Source organism: Corvus hawaiiensis, chromosome 30, assembly GCF_020740725.1.
Source record: "Corvus hawaiiensis isolate bCorHaw1 chromosome 30, bCorHaw1.pri.cur, whole genome shotgun sequence".
In the NCBI taxonomy this organism is placed as follows: domain Eukaryota; kingdom Metazoa; phylum Chordata; class Aves; order Passeriformes; family Corvidae; genus Corvus; species Corvus hawaiiensis.
The window spans coordinates 18251251-18273290 of NC_063242.1; the positions used below are offsets into that span (position 1 = coordinate 18251251).

The 22040-nt window shown below is 41.3% G+C and overlaps 1 protein-coding gene across 1 annotated transcript; it reads right to left on the minus strand.

Moving 5' to 3' along the window:
• Positions 1–1397: 1397 nt before the first annotated feature.
• USP14 (ubiquitin specific peptidase 14) lies at positions 1398–20597 on the minus strand. Its single transcript, XM_048289263.1, has 16 exons — positions 20549–20597; positions 17937–18082; positions 17380–17412; positions 15778–15882; positions 14032–14135; positions 11972–12030; positions 10007–10137; positions 9626–9706; positions 8796–8875; positions 7166–7280; positions 5764–5829; positions 5377–5469; positions 4249–4377; positions 3110–3170; positions 2336–2443; positions 1398–2217 (listed from the first exon to the last, which is right to left on the minus strand). Exons 1-16 carry the CDS (start codon positions 20562–20564, stop codon positions 2066–2068), a joined length of 1479 nt encoding a protein of 492 aa, XP_048145220.1. The 5' UTR covers positions 20565–20597; the 3' UTR covers positions 1398–2065.
• Between the last annotated feature and the right edge of the window lie 1443 nt (positions 20598–22040).

The following is a 22040-nucleotide window of genomic DNA, read 5'->3' on the forward strand; positions in this document are numbered from 1 at the left end:
TGGCAGAGGTAAAATAAGAGGGTGGTTGTGATGACACTCCAAGGCACAGCATTGACTTGCAGGGAAGAAGTGCTGTCCCACTCTCCTGCTGAAGAACTGGTTCAGTCAAGGATCATGGGATTTCCATGCTGGTTTTTATTAATGATTATTTTTAGCCTCTCATTCTTTGGCTGTGTAGGAACTCCCCTGAGTCCTGGTAAACAAGGGAATTTTTTTGGCACAGGTTACTGTGAAGGTCTCATTTTAAGGCCATGGTTCTCTGTAGATGGGTACAAGCTGTTTTCCCTCAAAAAGAGAGATACTTGGAGTATTGTTAGTGGCTACAACTTGTTCTGTGGCTAGTTTGTATAGTGTTTCTGTCCTTCACAAGATCTCTCTAATGGATCAGTGTTTGGAATCCACTGAACTCTTCCCTGTATTTTTTCAGCTATTCAATCATAGCTGTCAATTTCCAGCATGATTAGCTACCACCTCAAAGGAGGGTTCCTGCCTGCAGAGCTATTGGTAAGAGTTTTGTGCCTGCTGCCCCACTTTGGACTTAAATGTGTTTAAGAATTTGGTTAAGGTGCTTCAGTAAAGGTTGGTAGGGGCAGAGATACAGGAAAATTATAGGAAAGAACAGTCCAGGTCTTAGCTCCTGCTGCAGGTAGGGGTTGGTAGAAGGTGTGAACTTGAACAGTTTCAACTGATTGAAGGACTTGAGCATATTGTGAGGGGAAGTGTGCAGGTGTGACTGACAACTTCGGTGCTGGGAATGCTGAGGATGACAACAGGAGGATGCAGTTCCACAAAGTGGCAACCAAGCACAGGCACCATCCCCCCTTCCCCTCTAACAGGATGCAGAACAAGCATTTAACTTAGAGGAGCCTGTAGTTTCTGTAGTGCCTGCAGGAACTGAGCCAGTACTGTCAGGGGGCTTCCTTACCGGGCAGAACTTGCCTTTAAGAATTGTGCCACTTATTTAAAATACACCCCAAGGCCTTTGGTGTGCTCCCAGGGGAAGCTGTGCAGGGGAGGTGGCACTGGAGTAACAATTGCAAGGCCACATGTGAAGGCCACAGCAGATGCCAGTGTCCCTAGGGAAGGATAAAAGAGCAAGTGAGGCACAGACAACCTCACCACACTGCCAACAGAAGTGCAAGTATTTCATATGAATAGGGACCAGCTCTTCCAGAAGGCACTGGGACACATCAACACTGGGAACCTGTACACAAGGGGTGAGTGGGTTGATGGCCTTGTTGCTTTTTAGGCTGTAGCCAGCACTAAAATGTTTTTTACTGCAGTCACACCCACCCACTTACTGCAGCAGGTCCTGTAAGTAAGCAAAGCCCAGTTTTGCAGCCACCAAACTGGGCTTACCTACTGAGTAAAGAGTAACAGGACAGGAGAGACATCCCTACAGCTTAAAAAAAAGTGACTTTATTCCATGACTGCTTTGAGACATTCATCAGTGGTGGCCCAGGAAGTGAAAACAAACGCATACTGACTACAGTACCAGGACAGGAGCTGTTTTTAATGGAGACACATTGTTGATCACAATTTATTTTGAAATCATGAGATGCCAGCAACAGAACAGACTGAATCAGCAGGTCAGGCTGGACAAATACTTGATTGTAGCCACAGCTGTTGGCTACAGGCAGCAGCACTGAGTTACACAACAAGGCAACGGTTTCTCTTCTACCTTCCTAACAGAACTGCCAGGTAAGGCAAAGGATGGACAGCTACTGAACTGTGGTATAAACCATGCAAGAGTAACCAATGTGAGAGTAGGTGTGTAATAAATACTTGATGACATTAGAGAAGAAGGAGGAGGAGGAGAGGCTCATTAAAAAAAAAAATTATCTTCTGCAAGACATTAAAGCTATTTTAAGTATTGTCACCACCACAGTGGGCAGTCCAGTCCAGTAGTGACTAATTGGTACATGGATCAGTTTTAAAACAATATCCCTCTGACATGAGAAGGTTTGAACAAATTGTTTATCCACTTGCTAAAGCTCTGGGGTTAAAGAAGTGATCAGTAATCAACATTTATTTCACACCTAGGCAGAATGGCTAAAACGGAAGACTATTGTTCAGCTTCTTCTTCAACCACTTCGATTCTGCGAGGCCCATAGAGTAGAACATAAGCTATATGCCAGTCTCCACCCCCAGATAACCTCAGAATGTCTTCAGGTGTAACAATGCTGACTTTGTCATCATCGAATTTAATCCATTCATCTGCAAGGAAAACAACAGGATCATTTGTACATAAAATCTAAGCTTGCTTAACAGCCCCTTTGCTGAGAGGAGCTGTGAAGAGTGGTTAACAGGGCTGCAATTTGTTTATTTTTTTTACCTTGTTTCCTTTTAACCCAAGACACATAATGCCCAGAGGAACTTGATCTGCCCTGATGAGTTAGCACTGCCTGCAGGTCGTAATAGCCACAATTGTTAGAACCAATATCTGAAAGGGAAAGAATGTAACGTTGAGTCCTACTTGAACGGCAGCAGTGCCTTTAACAGCTCACAGACCAAAGATGCATCAGCCAGGCTGCAGCACCAGAGCTGTGTGTGTAAAACCCCAGCTACAGCACGGTACAAAACCACTGTGAACTAAAAGCAGCAGCTCTCAGCCAGGAGAGTCTCAGGAAACTGAGGATGTTGTGCATTCTCAGGAAATAAATATGTATGCATAAGTATCACTGACATAATGCACAGGGTGAGAGCTTTGGGCCTTCAGGCTCCAAGCCCTCCCCAAAACTGAGGCAACACCAGCACAACAACAACATTTTCAGAAATCCAGTTCGAGTTTTTGTTTTGATTTCAGCTTTCTACCACCCACTGACAAGGCAGCGTGCAAAACAACTGCACATTACATGCAAATGTCTTTGATATGCCTGTCCTCTATTATCACCAGCTTGTCAGATGGATGGCAATTATGCCTTTGACTATCTCAACATTTTGGTTTACCTAATCTTTCCATTCCTTAAATTTCTGTCAGTCTCTGAAGATTAATTTTCCAAAGGCATTAAAGAGAGCCAGGGTTCTCAAAGTATTTCTACCATCAGGCACACTTGAACACAAGTAAATATAAAGTTTCTTTAAAGTAGATTTGCTTCCCTGTACTCACCATCAGGAAAAGAAAATGGTTCATATTTAACTTCTTTCTGTGCACCATCACTTTTACTAGACTAAAAAGGAGAATAAGCTGAATTAATGCAAAATGGTTTAATAAAGGCTTTAGCACAATCACATCAAATCCCAAGTCTCCATTAATTTAAATATTTTCCTAAGTCTAAATATTTTTTGTTCAACTTGAAAGAATTTCCATTACTGTATTTTCTAGGTGGACATACAAAAACCTTATCTGAAGAAGACCAGTTTTAAGCAAATATATAACCATTTTAGCACATACTGCCTGCACTGTTCACCCACCAGATTTTTGGGTTTGTTTATGAAACAATTCTGCAACTGAAGATTTATTCCTTGGTGGGGGCTTGCTAGCAGCAGAAGTGGCAATAAGAAAGTACCAGGGACTGACTCTCAGTGCCAATACATTCTGTTCAAAAATAGCACTCTTTCCTTGCTCCCATGTGTGTAAAAGAGGGGCTGCAAGCCTTATCCAAAAGTTTAAAAGAATTTGCCAGGAGTTCGGCCAGGAAAAATACCAGCAAACTTTAAAAAAAAAAAAATGGCTAAAACACTACAGCTCATTTGCTTTCGTCTTCATGAAAGACAAGGAAGTCAGTGTTAGAACTATGCAGGCAGGGTAAGACATGAAAGCATTTACCAAGGTTTCAGAGTGCTGATTTTAAGCTCACCAGTACACGTACTCTAATTTTTATCAGTCAGACGCGTAGCAGTGCGTTGTACAACCCCTTCCAGCTGGTGAGCAGGGAACAGCTTCCTACACTCCACTGAAGAGGGGAGCAGCCAGCAAACAGTAGTATTTGAAGAGAATAATTTTGTGTAACTTACAGAAAACCTTTAGGCGTAGCACTGGTAAACAGAAGCACTACATTTTAATACATTTAATACATGCTGTCTGACCACAGCATTTAAAACTTCTCATCAAGCAAATATACCAAAGCAGATACTGTATTTTCATGAAAACACAGGATAAAAAGATCTAAAGCTCAGAACCAATGAGTTTGCTACATAAGAAAATAATATATGAATATATTAAAATAATATATTTAAAGTTTTCTCTAGTCCTTATTAGTACCCCAATTTCAGATGGATGAATTAGTGAAGTGTCGGGAAGCTTACGTTCTTTGGCTGTTGATTTACTTTTTTGTCTTCTAGATCTTTGAATTTTGATCGATAAGAAACCATTTTTTCCTGCAGGTCTGGCGTACACAGCTCATACACATCCAACATAAGAGGAAATTTGACATCCTAGGAAGTAAAAAGCATGTAGATTTATTAGCATGGTTTGGTACTCCACATTAAAGCATTCTCCCATGGGAAGACAACACTAAGCCAAATTAAATGCAACCCTCTTCAAATTGTTGGCAACCTGACCCACTGGGATTCTGGTGACAGTATTTACCCAAAGGGCTACAATGCTTTCCCAGAAGAATGTCTAATTCAGTATAAACAAGCCACTATAAATTATTACATTCAGCATAGACTAGTAATTAATAAATCAGACTGTTTATTGTTAGCTGTCATACCCTACAGAAATACCTATTCAGGCCTAAGGGAAAAGAAAAAAGCAGCAGGCATGTAGAATGACTGTATCCTGGCAAAAATGTCCATTTGTGTTATCCAAAACCATCTTCTGAAATAGTTAACATGTACCTTCAATCTTTATTTCCTTTCTTCCTTTTGTAAGGAAGGAGCATCTATCATGATGCTCCTTGGGCAGCCTACAAGGTCTGTCAGCCATGGCCAAGAGAGAGCAAAACCAGAACATTCAGCTGTTTGCAGCTGGTTCCTGCATTCATCCATCAGAAAGCCAGACAATTAAAATCACTAATACAGGAAGTGTTTGACAGCATAAACATCTCCCATCAACACTAGAACACTGTTCAGAGTTTGAAAGCATGGCCCTCTCCTTAGTTATACATTCTTCTCAGAACCACTGGTGAGAAGAGACCAAAAAACATCCTGGTTATTCTCATCCTGTAATATTAGCACTACTGGGGCAAATTCACTTCTGCCCCTCACCTCCTCCCTCACTCTGTTGTGGGTAATGTAGTTTGCCACACACCATCACAACTGGAAACGAAACTACTTTGCATTTGAGCAAAGAACCTGCACTGTTAATGTTTTTAAATGCAATTTAAAAGCAAACAATTTAGTAAGTAGTCTTCAAGTCTTCGTAATCTACCTGTAATAAAAACTCATGGAAAAAAGAAAGAGGAATTAGACATCAATATGCAGAAAACTTACCTTAAGAACTTTTGCATTCACAGATTCTTTCTCTTTGTAAAAAAATCTAACCATCTGAATAGTCAGGTACGCTGGCAAGCGACTAATTTTGGACTATAAAAAAACAAATTAGAAAAAGCTATTACTTTAAATATTCACAGATCTTTTATACCTTCAACGCTGTTCATCCTAAATTACAGTCTATTCTGAGAAAGTGTTTGTACACAAACCCACAGGAATAAAACAAGGTCTCCTTTTTTGAAGCTCTGTCTTAAATTTCTTGGTAGTGGATACTCAGATTCTTTATAAACATAAATCACATGGTGTTGCAGCAATAAATTTGTGGTTTAGAACAGAGAACTGACAACATTTAGAAGAACCATAAAGAGCAACGAAAGTACCACTCACAGATTTGATATAGAGTGCATTTCTCTGCAGTGTTGGAGAGAGTTTGGTGATTTCCTCCTGAAGACGCTGTTACAAGGAAAAGAAGTAACACATGTTCATCATAAAACACAGCTTAGAGAAAAGCACAACAGGGGTAAACAAACCATAAACTAAATCTTGTTCTGCCAGTCTCTTCTGTTGCTGCCAGCCATTACAACACACAGGATTTTGAAATTCCTTGGCAGAAAGGACCATGCCCATTCATTTCTTCAGCTCCAGGCCCATTCCTGAGCCCTGACAACACTGAGTTTATCTCTGCAGAAAATTTTGCTCCACAGTAGAACTCACAATTGGATTTTGTTATTAATTGTATCTGGACTTGGTTACAAATGTATCATATCATGCTGGGAACACAACTGTAGAAAATCTGAAGGTTCCTGTGAGAAGAATATTTGCATATTTCTCAGCTTTCAGCCTCAAGCAGGCAGAGCTGCATCTAAAGTGACAGCTGGTGCCTCCTAACAAAATTCCCGGAAAGACTAGATTGGTTCTTAATGTTGCAACTTTCTTGCTACAGGCAATCCAGCATAAGAATTGTAGACTTTTTTTGGCCTGAAAGTGGAGTTTCTTTTTTAATAGTTTTTTAATTTGTGAGCATTAGCTATTTTATCCTCCTTTTCCTTCTAAATTCTGTTTAAAAAAAAAAGGAAGAAAAAGAGATACAAAGATTATCTGAGAATCATGCAACTTGGTTTTAGTCCTGTACAAACCAGATCACTGCCCTAGCCTTACGCAGTTATTATAAAGGTTTTGCAGTAGCTCCTCTCCTTGTCACCCCAAGACATCCAAACTCTCCAAAGAGCTCTTAAAATTTCAAAATACATATATAAAAAAGCACAGACTACCTTAAGGAGTTCTACTTTAAAAAAGTTTGAGGATGATGTTGTCTCACGGAAAATAACACCCCCTTCAAAATCTGCAAAATCAAATTTAGTTTTTACATCATCTGGTGGGGTTTTAATTAGGAACCAAAACACCACTCTACTTTCAAGTTGACTTCTGGACTTTTTGGGAACTGATTTCTGCATAAACCATGGTACTGCTCAGTCTGGAGTGAAATCCAGATGAACAAACAAGTGGCAAACTGCCTTGCACTTGGTTACCTGCATGGGGAAGACCATGTCAGCATCAAGAAAATGCTCTGCTGAAGTCTGTTTAACATGAACATGCAACTCCCTTTCACAGCCATCTTTCATCCCAATGAAGACCAAAAAGATTCTTGAAACTTTGTAAAGCTTGGACAGCAGATGCTAATTCCAAGTCACAGAATACACTCAGAATTAAGTGTATTTAGGTCACTTAGAATTTCAATTAAAAAATACACAGGCCATTTAGAACTTCAATAAAAGCTGCGATAGCTTACCAATTTTAATCCTGTAAACAGGTATTTCACTTCTTGATTGATAAAGCAGCTAAGCTGAAGCAGATTCTCCTTTCCTTTAGTTACTTCTTCTTCTTCGGCTTCTGTACATTTCATGCTTCACAAAATTAAGGAAAACCACCATGCACCAAGAGCTGAACTACTGCTCTAGTGAGAACAACATGCCAAGCAGCACAGTGATTTAGGTAATTCTGTGCTTGTGTAGACAGTACTTTTACTTCTCGTAGTACAAAAAAGATTTGAAGGAGCCCTTCCTTCAGACCAATCTGTTCCTTCGTGGCTAAGGACAAGGGGCAGTGGGGGCAGACAGCACACCAAAAAAAGTAAAAAAAGTAAATAAGTCTTTGAGCACCATTTAAGCTGGGGCCTGTTTTTTTCTTTCTTCTCCCCCATCACCACCCAACCCGCCAGACACAGAACACATTAACTGGCTGCCAACACCAAGTCACAAAGCCCTCCTGCAACATTACACTCCATTGTTGTTTATGATTAATAAAGTTCTTCTATTGCTGCTGCTGGCCAGACTTCCTGCTTCTTTCAACATGCAGAGCCTCCTTTCTCTGCCTTCTATCTGTCCTCTTCACTGAAATGAAATTAATTCCTTCATTATCTTCTACACTTTCCTTTTAATTGTTCTGTCTGTTCTCTCCTCTTTTCATACTTCTACCTCAATGCTTTTCTCTCATCCATCTCCTTCCAACCAGGTATTTTTCTGACTGCAGCTATTCTACAAATGCTACCATAATCACACTTTGAAAGTCTGCAACTCTTCTAACAAGTCTTCTTCCTAATTCTGGCCTATGCATCACTCCTCTTAGCTGCACATTCCAAGACTCCCAACTATTTCAAGGACAACAAACATCATGATAGAGAGAGAGAGATGCGTGACTCCCACCTTAAAAAGTCCCTTTATTCTTCCTTACTACCAAGCTATGAGATACAGTACCTCATCTACGGGGATGTTTCCTTATTTCAGACAAGCAAAATGCACAGTGTAATTCTTTCTAAAAGTCTAAAAGCCAGGATTTTGGGGTGAAGAAGTGGGACAAGAGTAATACTTGCCATGAGATGTGTGCCCCATGTGGTCATATCCTCTTTTTCTTGCTATAAAGAACCTACTAGAAACTCGTCAGCTGCATTTGTTTCTTACTCATACAACAGTGGACACCTAATTTATTTCTTAAGAAATCAATCAAGCTATCTTTTGTGCATCTTTAGTACTCCAAGTGCGTCAGAAACACACCCTCACAAGCCAAAAAAGCCTATTTAGGACAACAATTACTTTTAGTTGGATAAAGCATGTCAGCATCCTTGAAGCTGGTACATACCAATCTTCTCTGGGGAGGAAATCTGCTCTTGAAATTTAACAAGGGGGTTTTTTTCCTGTAAATTTCCATTACCATTCTTCCTCCCCACATCATCTTCTCTCTCAAAGCATAATCCAATCTTCACTTTAACTTCTGTGTACTCCTGCACAACATCATGACCCTCTTCCCAGACCTACATCTTTATTTTCCATACTATTCTGAACAGTGCTTTTCATCCTCCCTGAACTCAACTGCTAAAGTGTGCAATCACCATTGTTCATGTCTTGCCTTAGTCTTTAGGATACGCTGTTTCAAATTCAATGCTGAAGAATTGATCGATTAAACTCTTCTTTTTAGAGGATGCTGCTGTAGCTCCAGAGTCTGTCTGTAAAACAAAATCTCTTATGATGTAACTTTAAATAGAATGTAAATACAGTCTTCCTTACAGACAAAATAACCCCATTTATTTTAATTCTTTAAAGCCTATTCCTTCATCTTTCTATAGGTACATTTTCTCCTAGCCAGTCAATCCTCTTACACAGCATAGAAGTTTCAAAACAAATAAAACATCCTGCTAAAACCATCCTGAAGCACATTAACGAACAAGATCAGAAACTCACACATCCCTGCCCCCCCAACTTAAATCTACCTTAAGTTTCAGATGGTCTTTCAAGACTCTGCCAAGAGTCTCCAGAAAACAGTTTACAGAGAAAAGAGAAAGCTGTTCTGGTAAAACCTTGGGAAAAACTTTCAGCAACTTCCTCTATCAGGTTGATTCGGTTAGCTCTCCGTTCATAACAGTTCAAGTTAAAATTGTAGCACCCTTTTTTCAGAATTAGAAGTTCTGGTGTGCTGAATTCACAGGTTATCAGGGCCACCTGCCACATATGTGAGTGTGTGTCACCAGCAGCTCCAACACTGCCTTACAAAGCGCAAAGGGAAGGGTTCCTTTAGCACACTCCACAGCAGAGCTGACAGGACCATGGTAGCATTATGCTGATCAGACACATCAGAAAGCAATTTCCCTTACTGGACTCCAGACACATGTTAAAGAACTCACAAACAGATAATACTTAGCAAAAAATATGTGAAATACTACTAATCCTAATTCTGGTTAGAGTAATACTACAATTACCTCCATAACTGTATCACCTTCGATGCCTTCCAGCTTCTGCTGTAGTACCCTCATCATCTGCACCCAGCACTCATTGGCATCCTAGGAAGGGAACACAACATTAAACCTGAATAGTGGCATTACGATTTAGTAACATTAAACCCATCAGCTATAAAGCCAAATGTGAGCATTCCTTAACTAAGAATTTCTCCCAATTCCACCATGCATTCTCAAAGCACTTGATATTACAGTCAACTTCTACACAACTTTTCTACAGAAAAAAACACCCCACTTTACTGGGAGTAATTATTTTCACAAGAGAAGGAAAGTCTTAAAATGTTCTTGTTCTCAACTTCCAACATACTACTAATTTTAAACAATAAGCTCATAATTGGTCTTTACCTGTTGAAGGTACTGGCCTTGGTCACCTTTCTCTGCAAACTGTGGGAAGGCCATATGTAAAAACTGCAGGAGAATGATAGGTGGGATACTGGAGGAAGTTTTATCCATGGAATCAAACAAGTCTCTAAGAGCTTGAAGAAAAAGTAAGTGAATGCTTTGAGAAGTGCAAAAACAATTCAAACATGGCAGGAAGTGCAAAAAGAATAGTAAAACAGCAGAAACATTTAAAGACTGATCATTTGTGTCCAATTTGATCTTTCCAAAGCAGGACCAAATTCCCCAGGTGGCACAACAGGTGCACCTAAGATCTCCTTTGTGAACACAACTTTGAAAGCATAAAGCTGGCAAATCTGAGAATTTGGTACATAATGCCTTGTCTTTCCTGGCTGCTAACAGAAAAAAAAAAAAAAAATTGAGCAATTAAGATTTTATTTGGAACACATCTGAGGAACAACATTTTCACAAGAGAAACCAGAAGGCATTCACAATCTATCCTCTAGAGCAACTTAAGTTCCACCAGCTACTAGGAAAAAAAAACTTTAATAAAATATCTAGGAAATACCCATGCTTAAGGCCCAGGAAAACAAGTATGTGTAGGCATATGTGCAGAGAGCTCTTAACTATGTGCAATCCAATGAATGATATACTGCATGACAACACACATGGCCTTCTTTTTTGTTCCACACTCCAGCATATGTCTTATCTACCCAGGTTACAGCATTTTACATCCACAGATCACATCAAAGGCACCTGTTAATCCTCACAACAACTCTGTGAGGTAGGCAACAATCTGCATGGTCACTAATTTACAAGTGGAGAGACTAATGAATGGTACTCTTGAGTAAGTGAATATAGGCAAGATTACAGGGGACCAAGGTCAGTTGCTTCCTCTTTCAGAAATGTCTTCACTGACCTTGACAAGAGGTGCAACTGATATGACACAGCAATTAAAAAAAAATGCCATAAGTGTCATGCAGGAGTTCCTGAACAGCTCAGCACCCAAGAATTAACTACAAGTTACTTAAAACTATTAAAATTCCTAAGAAGCAGAGCTGTCACCTTAAAAGGAAAACAAGGGACATGAAGTAAAGGCAGTGAAAAGGGGAGGGGCAGGCATGGCTGTATAGAGTAACCATTGAACTTACCACCCCAAAATTCGATCAGCAGGCATACCCACAAACTGGACCTTTCCTTCCTTATATTGTTTTGTTTTTCCTTAAATGGACTGGTAGAAATCCCAGTGTCCTGGCCCAGCATCTTAGTGGGGCAATGAAATAGAGTAAAAAAAGAAAAAGCGGACAAGTAGTACCCTTGTTCAAGTGTAAAGGGTCTAACTAGAACTCTAGTTAGAGCTTGAAGATACAGGGCCACCATGAGCTCCCACAGTGTGAGCACCCACACTACCACAACAATGAGTAACTTTTGTTTTGAAGACACTACTTTCCATTCCAGTTATGAAATCTGGATCTTTAGGGCAAAGGCTAAGACACTTTCCACCGTAACAATAACGCTCAGCCAGTAAATTGTATTAAAAAATACCAATGAAATACATATCCCAGGAGTATGGTGTTGGCCTACCACTATGTGAAACAAAGAACTAAAACATTTCTACACAAAGTGATCAAATCAAAACATGGATGGATGGAGTCTGCTTTAGGAAGTTCTAATTACTTAATGCCTACATGTAAAACATGGAAGAGATACAAATTGTTTCTGTCTAAGCCTAGATCACGCTTAAATATCTTTTCCCTAGCCTGCAGCTGGGTCATGCGCTGAGATAAATGCTTTGCAGGCAGGGGCAGAATAACCTTTAAAGACGAAATGAATCCTCCAGTGCCAGCAGATCTGACTTTCCTATGGCATATGCACTAAAGAACAACACAGAGAGTTCTAACTGCAAATTTCATCTGCAGTTAGCAGATCACACACTTGTCTAAACCCCTGTCTCCTACTCTAAACACCAACCTGCAGTAATGTATTGAGCAGAGGCCATTTCTCCTGAAGCTCTTAAGGCACCACCATACCTAAAAGGGAAGAAAAATAATTTGCATGCAATTAAACACAAGCAAGAAGGACAGTAAGGTTTCTGTAGCAGGCAGCAGCTGGATTCATTTAAAAGAAATCTATCACCAAACCAGAAGTAACCGAAGGTAAGATTCACTCACATTCACCTCAAAGTTTCTGCTATTTTGTAAGCACTGCATGGAAGCAATCTTTCAGACAATAAGTAAAGGCAGACCAAGAAGTCTGGATACATCATTGCTGCTTCCCTAAACCTTTTGCCTCAGAGACTCGTTTTATTTTTAAAGAAACTGAGAAGAGGTCTGAACAAAAGCTACTCCATTTCTGAAACATTTGCCATGGCTTCTTCAGATACATGCTAAAAACCACCTTCAAGGATAGATAGCAGATAAAATGCACAGAGATGGAGGGCAGGCTTGCTTCCTCCCTCCACAGCAGAAGCAAAACAGTGAGATGTGAGATGTTTTCTTGGGGAAGTATTTCCTATACTGAAAAGGTGTGGGAGTCCACCTATATGACAAGAACTTGCCGCTCTTCTTTGAATTCTTAAATTAGCAGCTGGATGAGGAACAGATGGACTCCCCAAAGCCTTCAAGCAAAAGGAGGGTCTCACTAAATCTTGGACTGAACTTTTGAAATTCTGACCATTGTTAGATGACGAGCAGGAAACTTTCCCCTGACACGCTACAGAACAGGGAGGAGTTCCCTGGGGAGATCAGCAGAGCAGGCCGTGAGAAAAGAAGCTGTAACAGCTTTCCCAAGTGAGTCCCTTCACACATCTCCCGCTGCCACACACCCTACAGCCTTCCATGCTGTCATCAAGCAGGGAAGACCAAAAAAAGGCTGAATCTCCAGGGAAGAACAGAGCTTGAATCCGAGTGCGAATGTGACTTCCCATAGACAATACAGCCACGTCTTGTATTGCAGTCTGCCAGTTTCATAGGCTACATTTTGCCATTTGGTAGGTTAAATTTGTCAAATACTCTGATTCAGTGCAGTAACTCAAGAGTCCTTCACATGGAAATGAACAGACCTTCCAAAAATATAAACACCGATAGCCTTGAAATCAAATTTCTGTACTTCACAAATAGTTCTCAGCTCTTAATAATTAAGGTTCACCTGCTAACAGAATGAGTAACAATTTATAACTACTTAAATAACTAGTGATTACAGTAATACAGAATATCCAGTTGGGTACCAAGGAATTAAATTAACCCTAAGGTGGCAATAATGCTCTACCTAGTTCTCACTTTTTAACAATACTCATTGTTTTCTCATTACAATTTATCTGGAGGACAAATTCAGGTACACATTGGCAGGTAATTCTTTTTTCCTTCAATATTCATAACTTCCAAGTTTCTCATACATTCCTTACCAAAAAAACCAACCAACCAACCCAAAAAAAAAAAAAAAAACCCACTGGCCATTTTCACATTTCAGTCCAGAATAACAAAAGAAACAAACAAAAATCTGAGAAGCTATCCTACAATCAGAACAAACTACCAAATGAAACAAAATTCCACAAAGGCATGTCTTAGAACTTCCCACTGTACCTCCAAGCAGCAAATGTCAGTAACATTAGAATTTCACAGCTGGAAACACAGTGCAATAGAACCATTGCAGGAAATATTCCTCAAAGGAACAGGACTCCCATATGATTGTTTTATACAGAACAGGACCATAAAAACTAACAGCAAAAAAACAGGGTTAAGAGTTCAGTAGCTTGTCTTAGAATTTTAAGCAGGTCTAGCTAAGCAAAACACATTCTCTCTACTAAAAGCCAGTTCCAAGAAACACAAAGCCTTAACTTCTTTGTTAAAGCACAGACTAACACAACCATAGGAGAAACTTTAATCGATCATTATGTTAATCTTGAATAGACCTAAAGAGCAACAGATTGTTATGATAATCCATACCAGAGTTAAGATGAGCATTCCACAAAATATCTATTTCATAAGCTAAAGAAAACATTTTAGTCACGGTATTTTTGTCCTGAATCCTACCTTTTAAGGGCCTCTTTCACTTCTGGCACTGAGCGGATACACTGAACCGTAGCATTCATGTAGCAAGTGTTGCCAAGGTTTGTCAATCCACATGGCAATTCCATCTACCAAAAAAAATTCACAAGGGTGCTTGAAGGTCAGAGAGATGTGCAACCGTTTTTGTATAAACACTGTATTGTGCCATCAACTTCTAAGAAAATGAATCATGCATAAAACCTGGAATATTCCATCAAACTCCATGAGGTTTTCCAGATCCATTTTATGATTATATTCATCATTTCACCATTTGATACTTTAAGGGGACATTCAGGAATGCTCTGGGGGCTTTTCTGTGCACGTTTAGTTTAATGAACATATTCTTCAAGCATGCAGTCATTCAGAAAGTTCAATTATAATCCCATTCAAGTTTTGACCTTAAAATTCTATTTCCGTGGAATTTCCACATGAATACATTTGTACAAAACACTGATGTTTTAATTAAAATCAGTTTTCAGTAAAACTCTGAAAATGCTGGAGTTCATAGTTTGAAACAAAAGCATTGTTTAAACTCCTCTCCAGAAGTTTGCAACAGATCATTAGCTTGATCTTTTCAGACAACTTGTGAATTTCTGAAGTTTTGACCAATGTGAAGGCCAACTAACAGTTAAACTAACCAGTTTCAGAAATAACTATAAACCACCATGTAACAGAATTTTTCTTTTTTTTTTAACCCTGAATACTTTGTATTTGTCAGGGAAAAATACACAGTTTAATGAAACTGATATAGGACTGCATACCAATACCAATAGATTATTTTAGGAAGAGAGAACTCATTTAGCATATTCCACAAGTGAATACATGCAGTGCAGACAACTGAAGTTTGATGTATAACCAAATTTCAATGTGATTAATTTTTTCAAAGTTAATCTGACAGTGCATCACCTCCTTGTTTGCCTCTCAGTTATCTCAATGTCTGTGAATGTGCTTAGTCAAAAATACTTAAGTATCCTTCACCTGCAGGTGGCCTGGAAAGCACTAAATCCTGAAGCACAAACCCAGTCCTAAACTACAGGTCCTTCTTCATACAGACATGCCTAAAAGTATTCCTGTTCTGCATGCACAGTTGACAACAATCACACAACTGCTAAGTATGACAAAGAGCTTGCAGTTCAAATGACTGGTGAGAAAATTAAGCCTTTCAAGTTATAAGAAAGGAAATTCAGGAGTTACTTCATTAAGAAAATAATAGACTAATTATGCTCTTCCAGACTTTACTCCCATAAAGTAAAACATGTGTGTCAAACTCGCTTTTGTGTTTCACAAAGCTGACCTAATACCAGTAACATGGACAAACAAAACCCCAAACACACCCCACCCCAAAACAAACCCGAGTCTCTCCTCACAGATATGAAAGACGCAGGAAATAATTCTGCATATCTACAAGGCCTTGTTTAGACAAAGTTCAGGACACTGATACAGCCAGGGCAATACAACTTTGTTTTTAAAAACATCAGCAATGCTATTTTTAGAAAATCTACTAAGCTGCCTGCTCAAAGGAAAAACAGCACTAATTGTATGACTTTTAAATTAAATCCCAGACTTCTTTTCACTGCTTCCAGCTTGGCCATCGATGTAGACTTGTGATTCTTGGTGAAGATGCTAAACAGACGTTCCAGTTTCAAAATCCACTTTTAAGCAACTGCAAGTGTTTAAAAACTTGCCATTACTCGGAGGTTTACAAGAAACCAAAGCTGGAAACATGCTTACAGCAGAGGCCAACTGCTCCTCTGTCATGTCCTCCACGAAGACGGGTCGAGAGATCGGCTCTTCTGGAAGCGCGTCTGCGGAGCCCATCATTAGTAAGGTCATCCCCTTGAAACACAGTAAAGATAGCAATGAATGCTTAAGGACAGTTATTTCCACTCAAGCCCTTGTGCTCTTAACATCCTTCAGCTATTTCCCCAAAAATAAACACCATCTTTCTCTTAGTTTAACAGAACCAATACTGCACTACTGTGACTTTAGGGCATACCTTAATTCCTCATATCTAGGAAGTAGCTATTGAGAACAATTCCACAGAATTATCCATGCTAGATGTTTCCACTGAAACATCTGGTGAGGCTGCTGAGCTTGCCTGACAAGTTCTGAGTTAAACTAGTTGAAAAGTGAAAAATAACGAAAATTACCACATCAGTTTATGCACAAAAACTAACATGTAAGGGTGGGGGAAAAAAATCAAGTTTCCATGCTTGCTGAACTAGCATAATATGAAAAAGAATCTTTTGGCATTCAACAGGAGCCCATCTACACAATTAGACCTGTCAAAGGAGGAGAAAATTACTACCTGGAGCCTTGAAACATACAGTGCTAAGAAAAGGATAAACAACACAATGAAGAGAAATTGCTTTGACAGTGTAAATAAATCACTAGAACTTGTATACAATAGTATTAAAATGAATAAAGGCAGCTATTAGCACAACAGTATGCAGAAAAAGACAAGAATATTATGTACTGGGGTTTTTGCTGAATAACTTTGCTACAATAGCTGCAGCTACAGGCTGCTAACAGATGCCTGCAACCTAGTTACAAGGGTAAGAGCAATGCTACCTAATTCACTCTGCCCAGTGAAGAACTGGAGTAAAACCTGTAACAGATGTTACAAGATATTACAAGAGACCTACAGTAACGAAAATGACACAGAAAAAACCCCAACAAAAACCTGTGGGATTCCCTGATGCAATATTATACAGGCAAGCAACACAAACACATTCACTTTCTGTTTTCTTTTTGAACTAGCCAAAGGTACGAATCACCATTACTAATGGCTTTGTTTATGAACAGCAGCTATTCAACACAGAAGAGCAGATTTCAGCAGGCTGGTAAAAAAGGACATAGTTAGAGGTGTAACTTCAGCATCACCAACACATTTGTCCACCCTGGGGACGTGCAAGGACAAGGGTCTGCAGAGAGTGCCCAGGTTCACAAGCTGACTCTAAACAACATCACTTATTTTTATGGTCACAGACAGACAGCACAAAAGGACCACTGCTCTGACCCAGACCATTTATTTTACAAAAAAAATAAATATATGCTCCCAAGTACTTCAGAATAGATGGTGTGATTCCCTACTGATGCCAAAGAAAAGTTTTTTATAAATCAATGGTGAGACCTTTCTAAGCATGCTTACATATGACACGTATAAAATTATTTTTCATCAAGGTATGACCTTTTAAGAAAGCACTGCCCATTCAAACAGAAACAGCAAGCACTTTCAAGTCTTTCTTTAAATGCCAGAATAAATATAAATAAAAATAAAAAATAAATAAAAATTTAAAAATAAATAAAATTTAGTTACTGCTCAGAACTTACATTCTTAATTTTTAGGTTCCCCCAGTCATCATCCTGTGAAATAAAATAAAAGACAAGTTAATTATCTTGCAGCAAGAGACAAGCAAATATTTTCATTAATATTAATCACATATTTCTAAATATACAATTATATTTCATCCAAGATTACACAATATTAGCTGTTTACATGTTATCAAGTCTTGTCTGACTAAAATAAAAAGCAGCCAAGTTGTGTTTTCAATAAGGTTCTTCATGTGTTGTTTAACACTGCTTAAATGTAAACAACTTTTTGCAGCAAAGTTGCCTGTATCTCATTACACCAGTAAGCCTCCAGCAGAGAAGCACCAGGAAAAACTTCTCTTAAACAAACCAGGAGGAAAACACTTAATTCTGATTCTGAACACTAAAAAGTAGCACCCCTCCCCCCACCAAGCTGTGTTTTGAATAAATGAGTAAAGAAGTGCAGTCAGTTTAACACATACAACTGAAGATCTGCCAGACGACACCCAGAAATAGGGCCATTGTTCTTGTTAACACATAATAAAGTTAGACATAATACAAAAAAAATTGACTTCTACCTTCAGAGTTCCTCCTTTAACCATAACCTTCTGTCTAGCTGGCTGAACTCCGGTCAGTGCAAATAACTGGGCTTTGAAGACCATTGGAGGTTCGTCAGTGTTCAGCTCCACGCCATCGAATTTCTCTTTTCCCCATTTCACATTAACTGCAAACAAAATGTTTTGAAACTTGATTATTTCCTAATACCCAAGAATGTAATTACCAAGACTTCATACCATCTCAAAACATTCTGTTTTAGACTCTTTTAAAATGGTACATAATGAAGCTATGGAGGGAACGTCTTTACTATATGGCACCTCATCCATCAGAACATACCACTTCCAGCAGGTCTAAAAATATCTTACAAAACCATTGTAAATAACATACATACTGAGAAACTTTGCAAGCAATAAGTATGTCTAACAGCATCAGAAACCCTTTAGCAGGTCTTCACAATAGCAGTCTGGAACTACCTCTCCCATTCTCTTGGCACTGCTCATTGCAAACAATTGAACTTTCTGAAGGAAGTTCAGAGGTGCAATTCCAGTTCTGTTATCCATAGCACTTCCGTTCTCCTTCAGAGGAAAACAATACAATGTTCTTTAAAAGCAAGGCCACTGACCCCAGTAAAGGTGCAGGACTGGAATTAAGATGGGAAGTGAAATTTGGTCACAAAAAGCATAAACCTCGATGCTGGGAATGGGATAATCCAGAAGAAACAGGAGCCAGAATGGCACAATGTTAACCTCACTTTGCTGAAGTTAGTAATGACCAAGAGCAGACAAAAAATGCCTGGAATAAGCTGTGTGCCTCTACAGACACACCTTTAACCACTTCCAACCACTAACACAATAAACCTTCTTTAGCAAGCTGAGATTTTGCTGAAAATCTGTAAAATACAGCATACAGTGATATCCTACATGCACAGTAAGTGACTGAAATACCAGACTTTAGGAAAGCCACATCCTTCTACCTGTGCTTTGGTTTTACAAAAATATATTGCAGCAACTGTACCTTTTTAAAACACAAAACCCTTAGAAGTCATAATTTTAAAAACCCTTCCAAAAAGGTTCAGACTTCAGATCTATTCAGTGCTTGTGATGGGTAATATGACAGAATAATCAAAAGCAAGTCTAAATGAGTTAGACTAAATTAGTCTACAAAGGAACTCAAATGACTGACTTTTCAGTTTTTCTAGCAGAAAGCACCTTCTGATTTGCCCAACGTTCTGATTTTTTTTAAAACACACTTATTATTTTGCATATTTAAGACCTACGAAGCACGAGGCTTTTCCTGTTTTCCAGGAAGACAACCCACTCAGCCACTGAACAAGTCAGCTGCACAGACTTTTTGGGTTTGAATTTTTGAACAGTCAAGCATCCACTGCTAAATATGCAGAAGAGTTAGCAATTATTAATCTGTAGTGTCACCAGTTTTAACAATGCAGCACTCAGGAGGAGGAACGGAAGAGTATGAGTGTCTTCTCTTCAGAGATTGCAACCAAGACTTCGTACAAAATAAAGAGAAACTTGTTAATTTGAAAACAATGGAAAGTAAGAAAAAGGAAGGATGTAATTTCCCTGCTGATCAGAAAACACAGTGCATACAATTCACAGAACGGGTCAGACTGGAATGGACCACAGAGAGTCATCTTGTCCAACCTCACTGCTCCAGCAGGGCCATCTCAGAGCACATGGCACAGGATTGTGCCCAGACCGTTCTTGAATATCTCCAGTGAGGGAGACTCCACTAGATTTGGAGGAGTTCAGGAGAAATCGTGCTATATTGACATAGGTATCCCAGTTTGCCAACCACAGCCAAAACTGTGAACAGTGTCCTGAGTCCACCTACAACCTAAAAAACTGAAGAGCCCAAATAGGCCAGATCTGTGAGATATTATCAAGGCAATTAACTGGTCCTAGAAGTGTCACTGGAGGTTTTGTTCTTGAAGTCTTCCATTGAAACCTTTCCTCAAGGAAAGAAAAGTCAGCAGGATGTGATATAATTTAAGAAAGCTTTAACTTTAGGTTTAGGCTAATTTAGGAAGAATTTCTTCACAAAAACGGTGCTTAGACAGTGGAATGGGCTGCCCAGGGAGGTGGTGGAGTCACCACGCCTGGAGGTGTTTAAGAAAGGACTGGATGTGGCACTCAGTGCCATGGTCTAGTTGACTTGGTGGCGATTGGTCAAAGGTTGAACTTGGGGTTTTCCAACCCACCTGAGTCTGTTGCATATAATGGATTTCAAAGAGCGGAGGCAGACACACCTAAATAAACTGGGAGCCGCGGATGCAGAGTTCTGGCTCACCGGAAGGACAGCACCGCTTCCCTTTTAGCAGAAAGCCCGAGCAAACCGCGCCAGGGCCGTGCCGAGGCACGGCGGCCCGCGGGACGCGAGTGACACCCGCCCTCCCTCCAGCAGGGCCAGGCCAACGCTGCCTCCCTGCTTCCCTTCCCTCCCTCCCTCCTCCGCCGGCCGGGCCGCGCCTCCCGGGGCGCTCCCGCCGCTGGCCCGGCCGGGATCGGCGCGCACGTGCGAGGCGCCTCCCGCGCCCGCTCCCGCCGGGGCAGCGCCCGCCCGCTCCCGGCAGGGCCCGGCGGGGGGCGGCGCGGGGCGGCGGGGCCGCGCTCACCTGAGAAGAGCGGCATGGCGGAGCGGCGTGTCCCGGGCGGGCGCGGAGGGGGCGGGCGGGCGCAGGGCGGCGGGGCGCGGCGCTGGCGGGGCGGGCGGGGCGGGCGGGCGCGGGCGGGCGGCGGCGGCGGCGGCGGGTCCCGGCCCCGCTCGGGCTCTCATTCAAACCGGCCCCCGGGATGACGCTGCAAGCGCGGCCGCTCGGCGGAAGCGGGGCGGGAGCGGTGCGCGCGCACCGCCGGAACGGGCGGGGCCCGCGGCGGGAGCGCCCCGGGAGCGGGCTGGAAACGGGCTGGGGCCCGGATCCGGCTAATCCTGCGAGCGAGCCGTGGGCCGAGCCACCGCAGGGATCCGGGTTGGGGTCCGGAACGGGCCCGACCCCCAGAATGGGGTGCAGGCGGTGTTGGTGCCGCGGATAGGGAACGCCGGTGTGGAGGGCGCAGGGCTGGAGGGAGAGTGTGTCCGGGTCTGGGATCGCCAGTACAACGGAGACATGGAGCTCCTGGAGCGGGTCTAGAGAAGGGCAACAAAGGTTTTTAAGGGACTGGAGCATCTCTGTTGCGATGATACGCTGAAAGCTGGGCCTGTTCGGCCTCGAGAAGAGACGACTGAGAGGGGACCATGTCAATGAGTATAAATATCTCAAGGGAGGTGCCTAGAGCATGGAGCCAGGCTCTCCTCGGTGGTACCAAGCAGTAGGGACAAGAGGCAGTGGGCAGAAACTGATGCACAGGAGGTTCCATCTGAGCATAAGAACTTCTTTTCTGTGCAGGTTACTGTGCTCTGGAACAGATTGCCCAGAGAGGGTGAGGATTCCCTCTGACTGGAGATACTCAAAACCATCTGGATGCAGTCCTGAGCCGTGTGCCCTAGCACAGGCCTGCTTGAGCACTGTGACCCACTGTGGTCCCTCCCTTCCTGCCCCGTTCTGTGACTGTGATTCTGTGAGAGCTGAGGTGGGCTGTTGCACCCCCGGGGGTCTGGGCAAAAGCTGTGATTGCACAAGGCAGGGGAAGGAAGGCAGAAAAAATGAAAAGGTTCTAGTGGGTGAAATAGGTTTGATTTATAGGAAAGGGTGAAGTGGGAGCTAAAATTATCAACAAAAGAAGTTCATTGGGAGGAGAGGAGATGCGTAATCAACCAGCAATGATTTTTAGGCTTGGTGATAGATAAGGAGCACTGAAGGATGTGTGTGATGGCAACAGCCAGGAGCCTTCAGCATGATAAACCCCAAGTTGTAAACATTAAAACCAGTAGATGTGGAGACCCGAATCTCAACTGCTTCTACAAAAACTCCTGGTATTAGGGTGTGGCTAAGGAAACCAAAGCAGTGCTTAAACATATAAAGGAGAGAATGCCAGAAAGAAACATCTCTTCCTTGGACCGCTCCTAGCTCCCACCTCTAGAAATCCAATGCACCTCTGCTGTTTACAGGTGCAGCTGTGAAGAGCTTCTGCCACAGTTTATACTACTGTCTGGTTGTTGCCATGTGC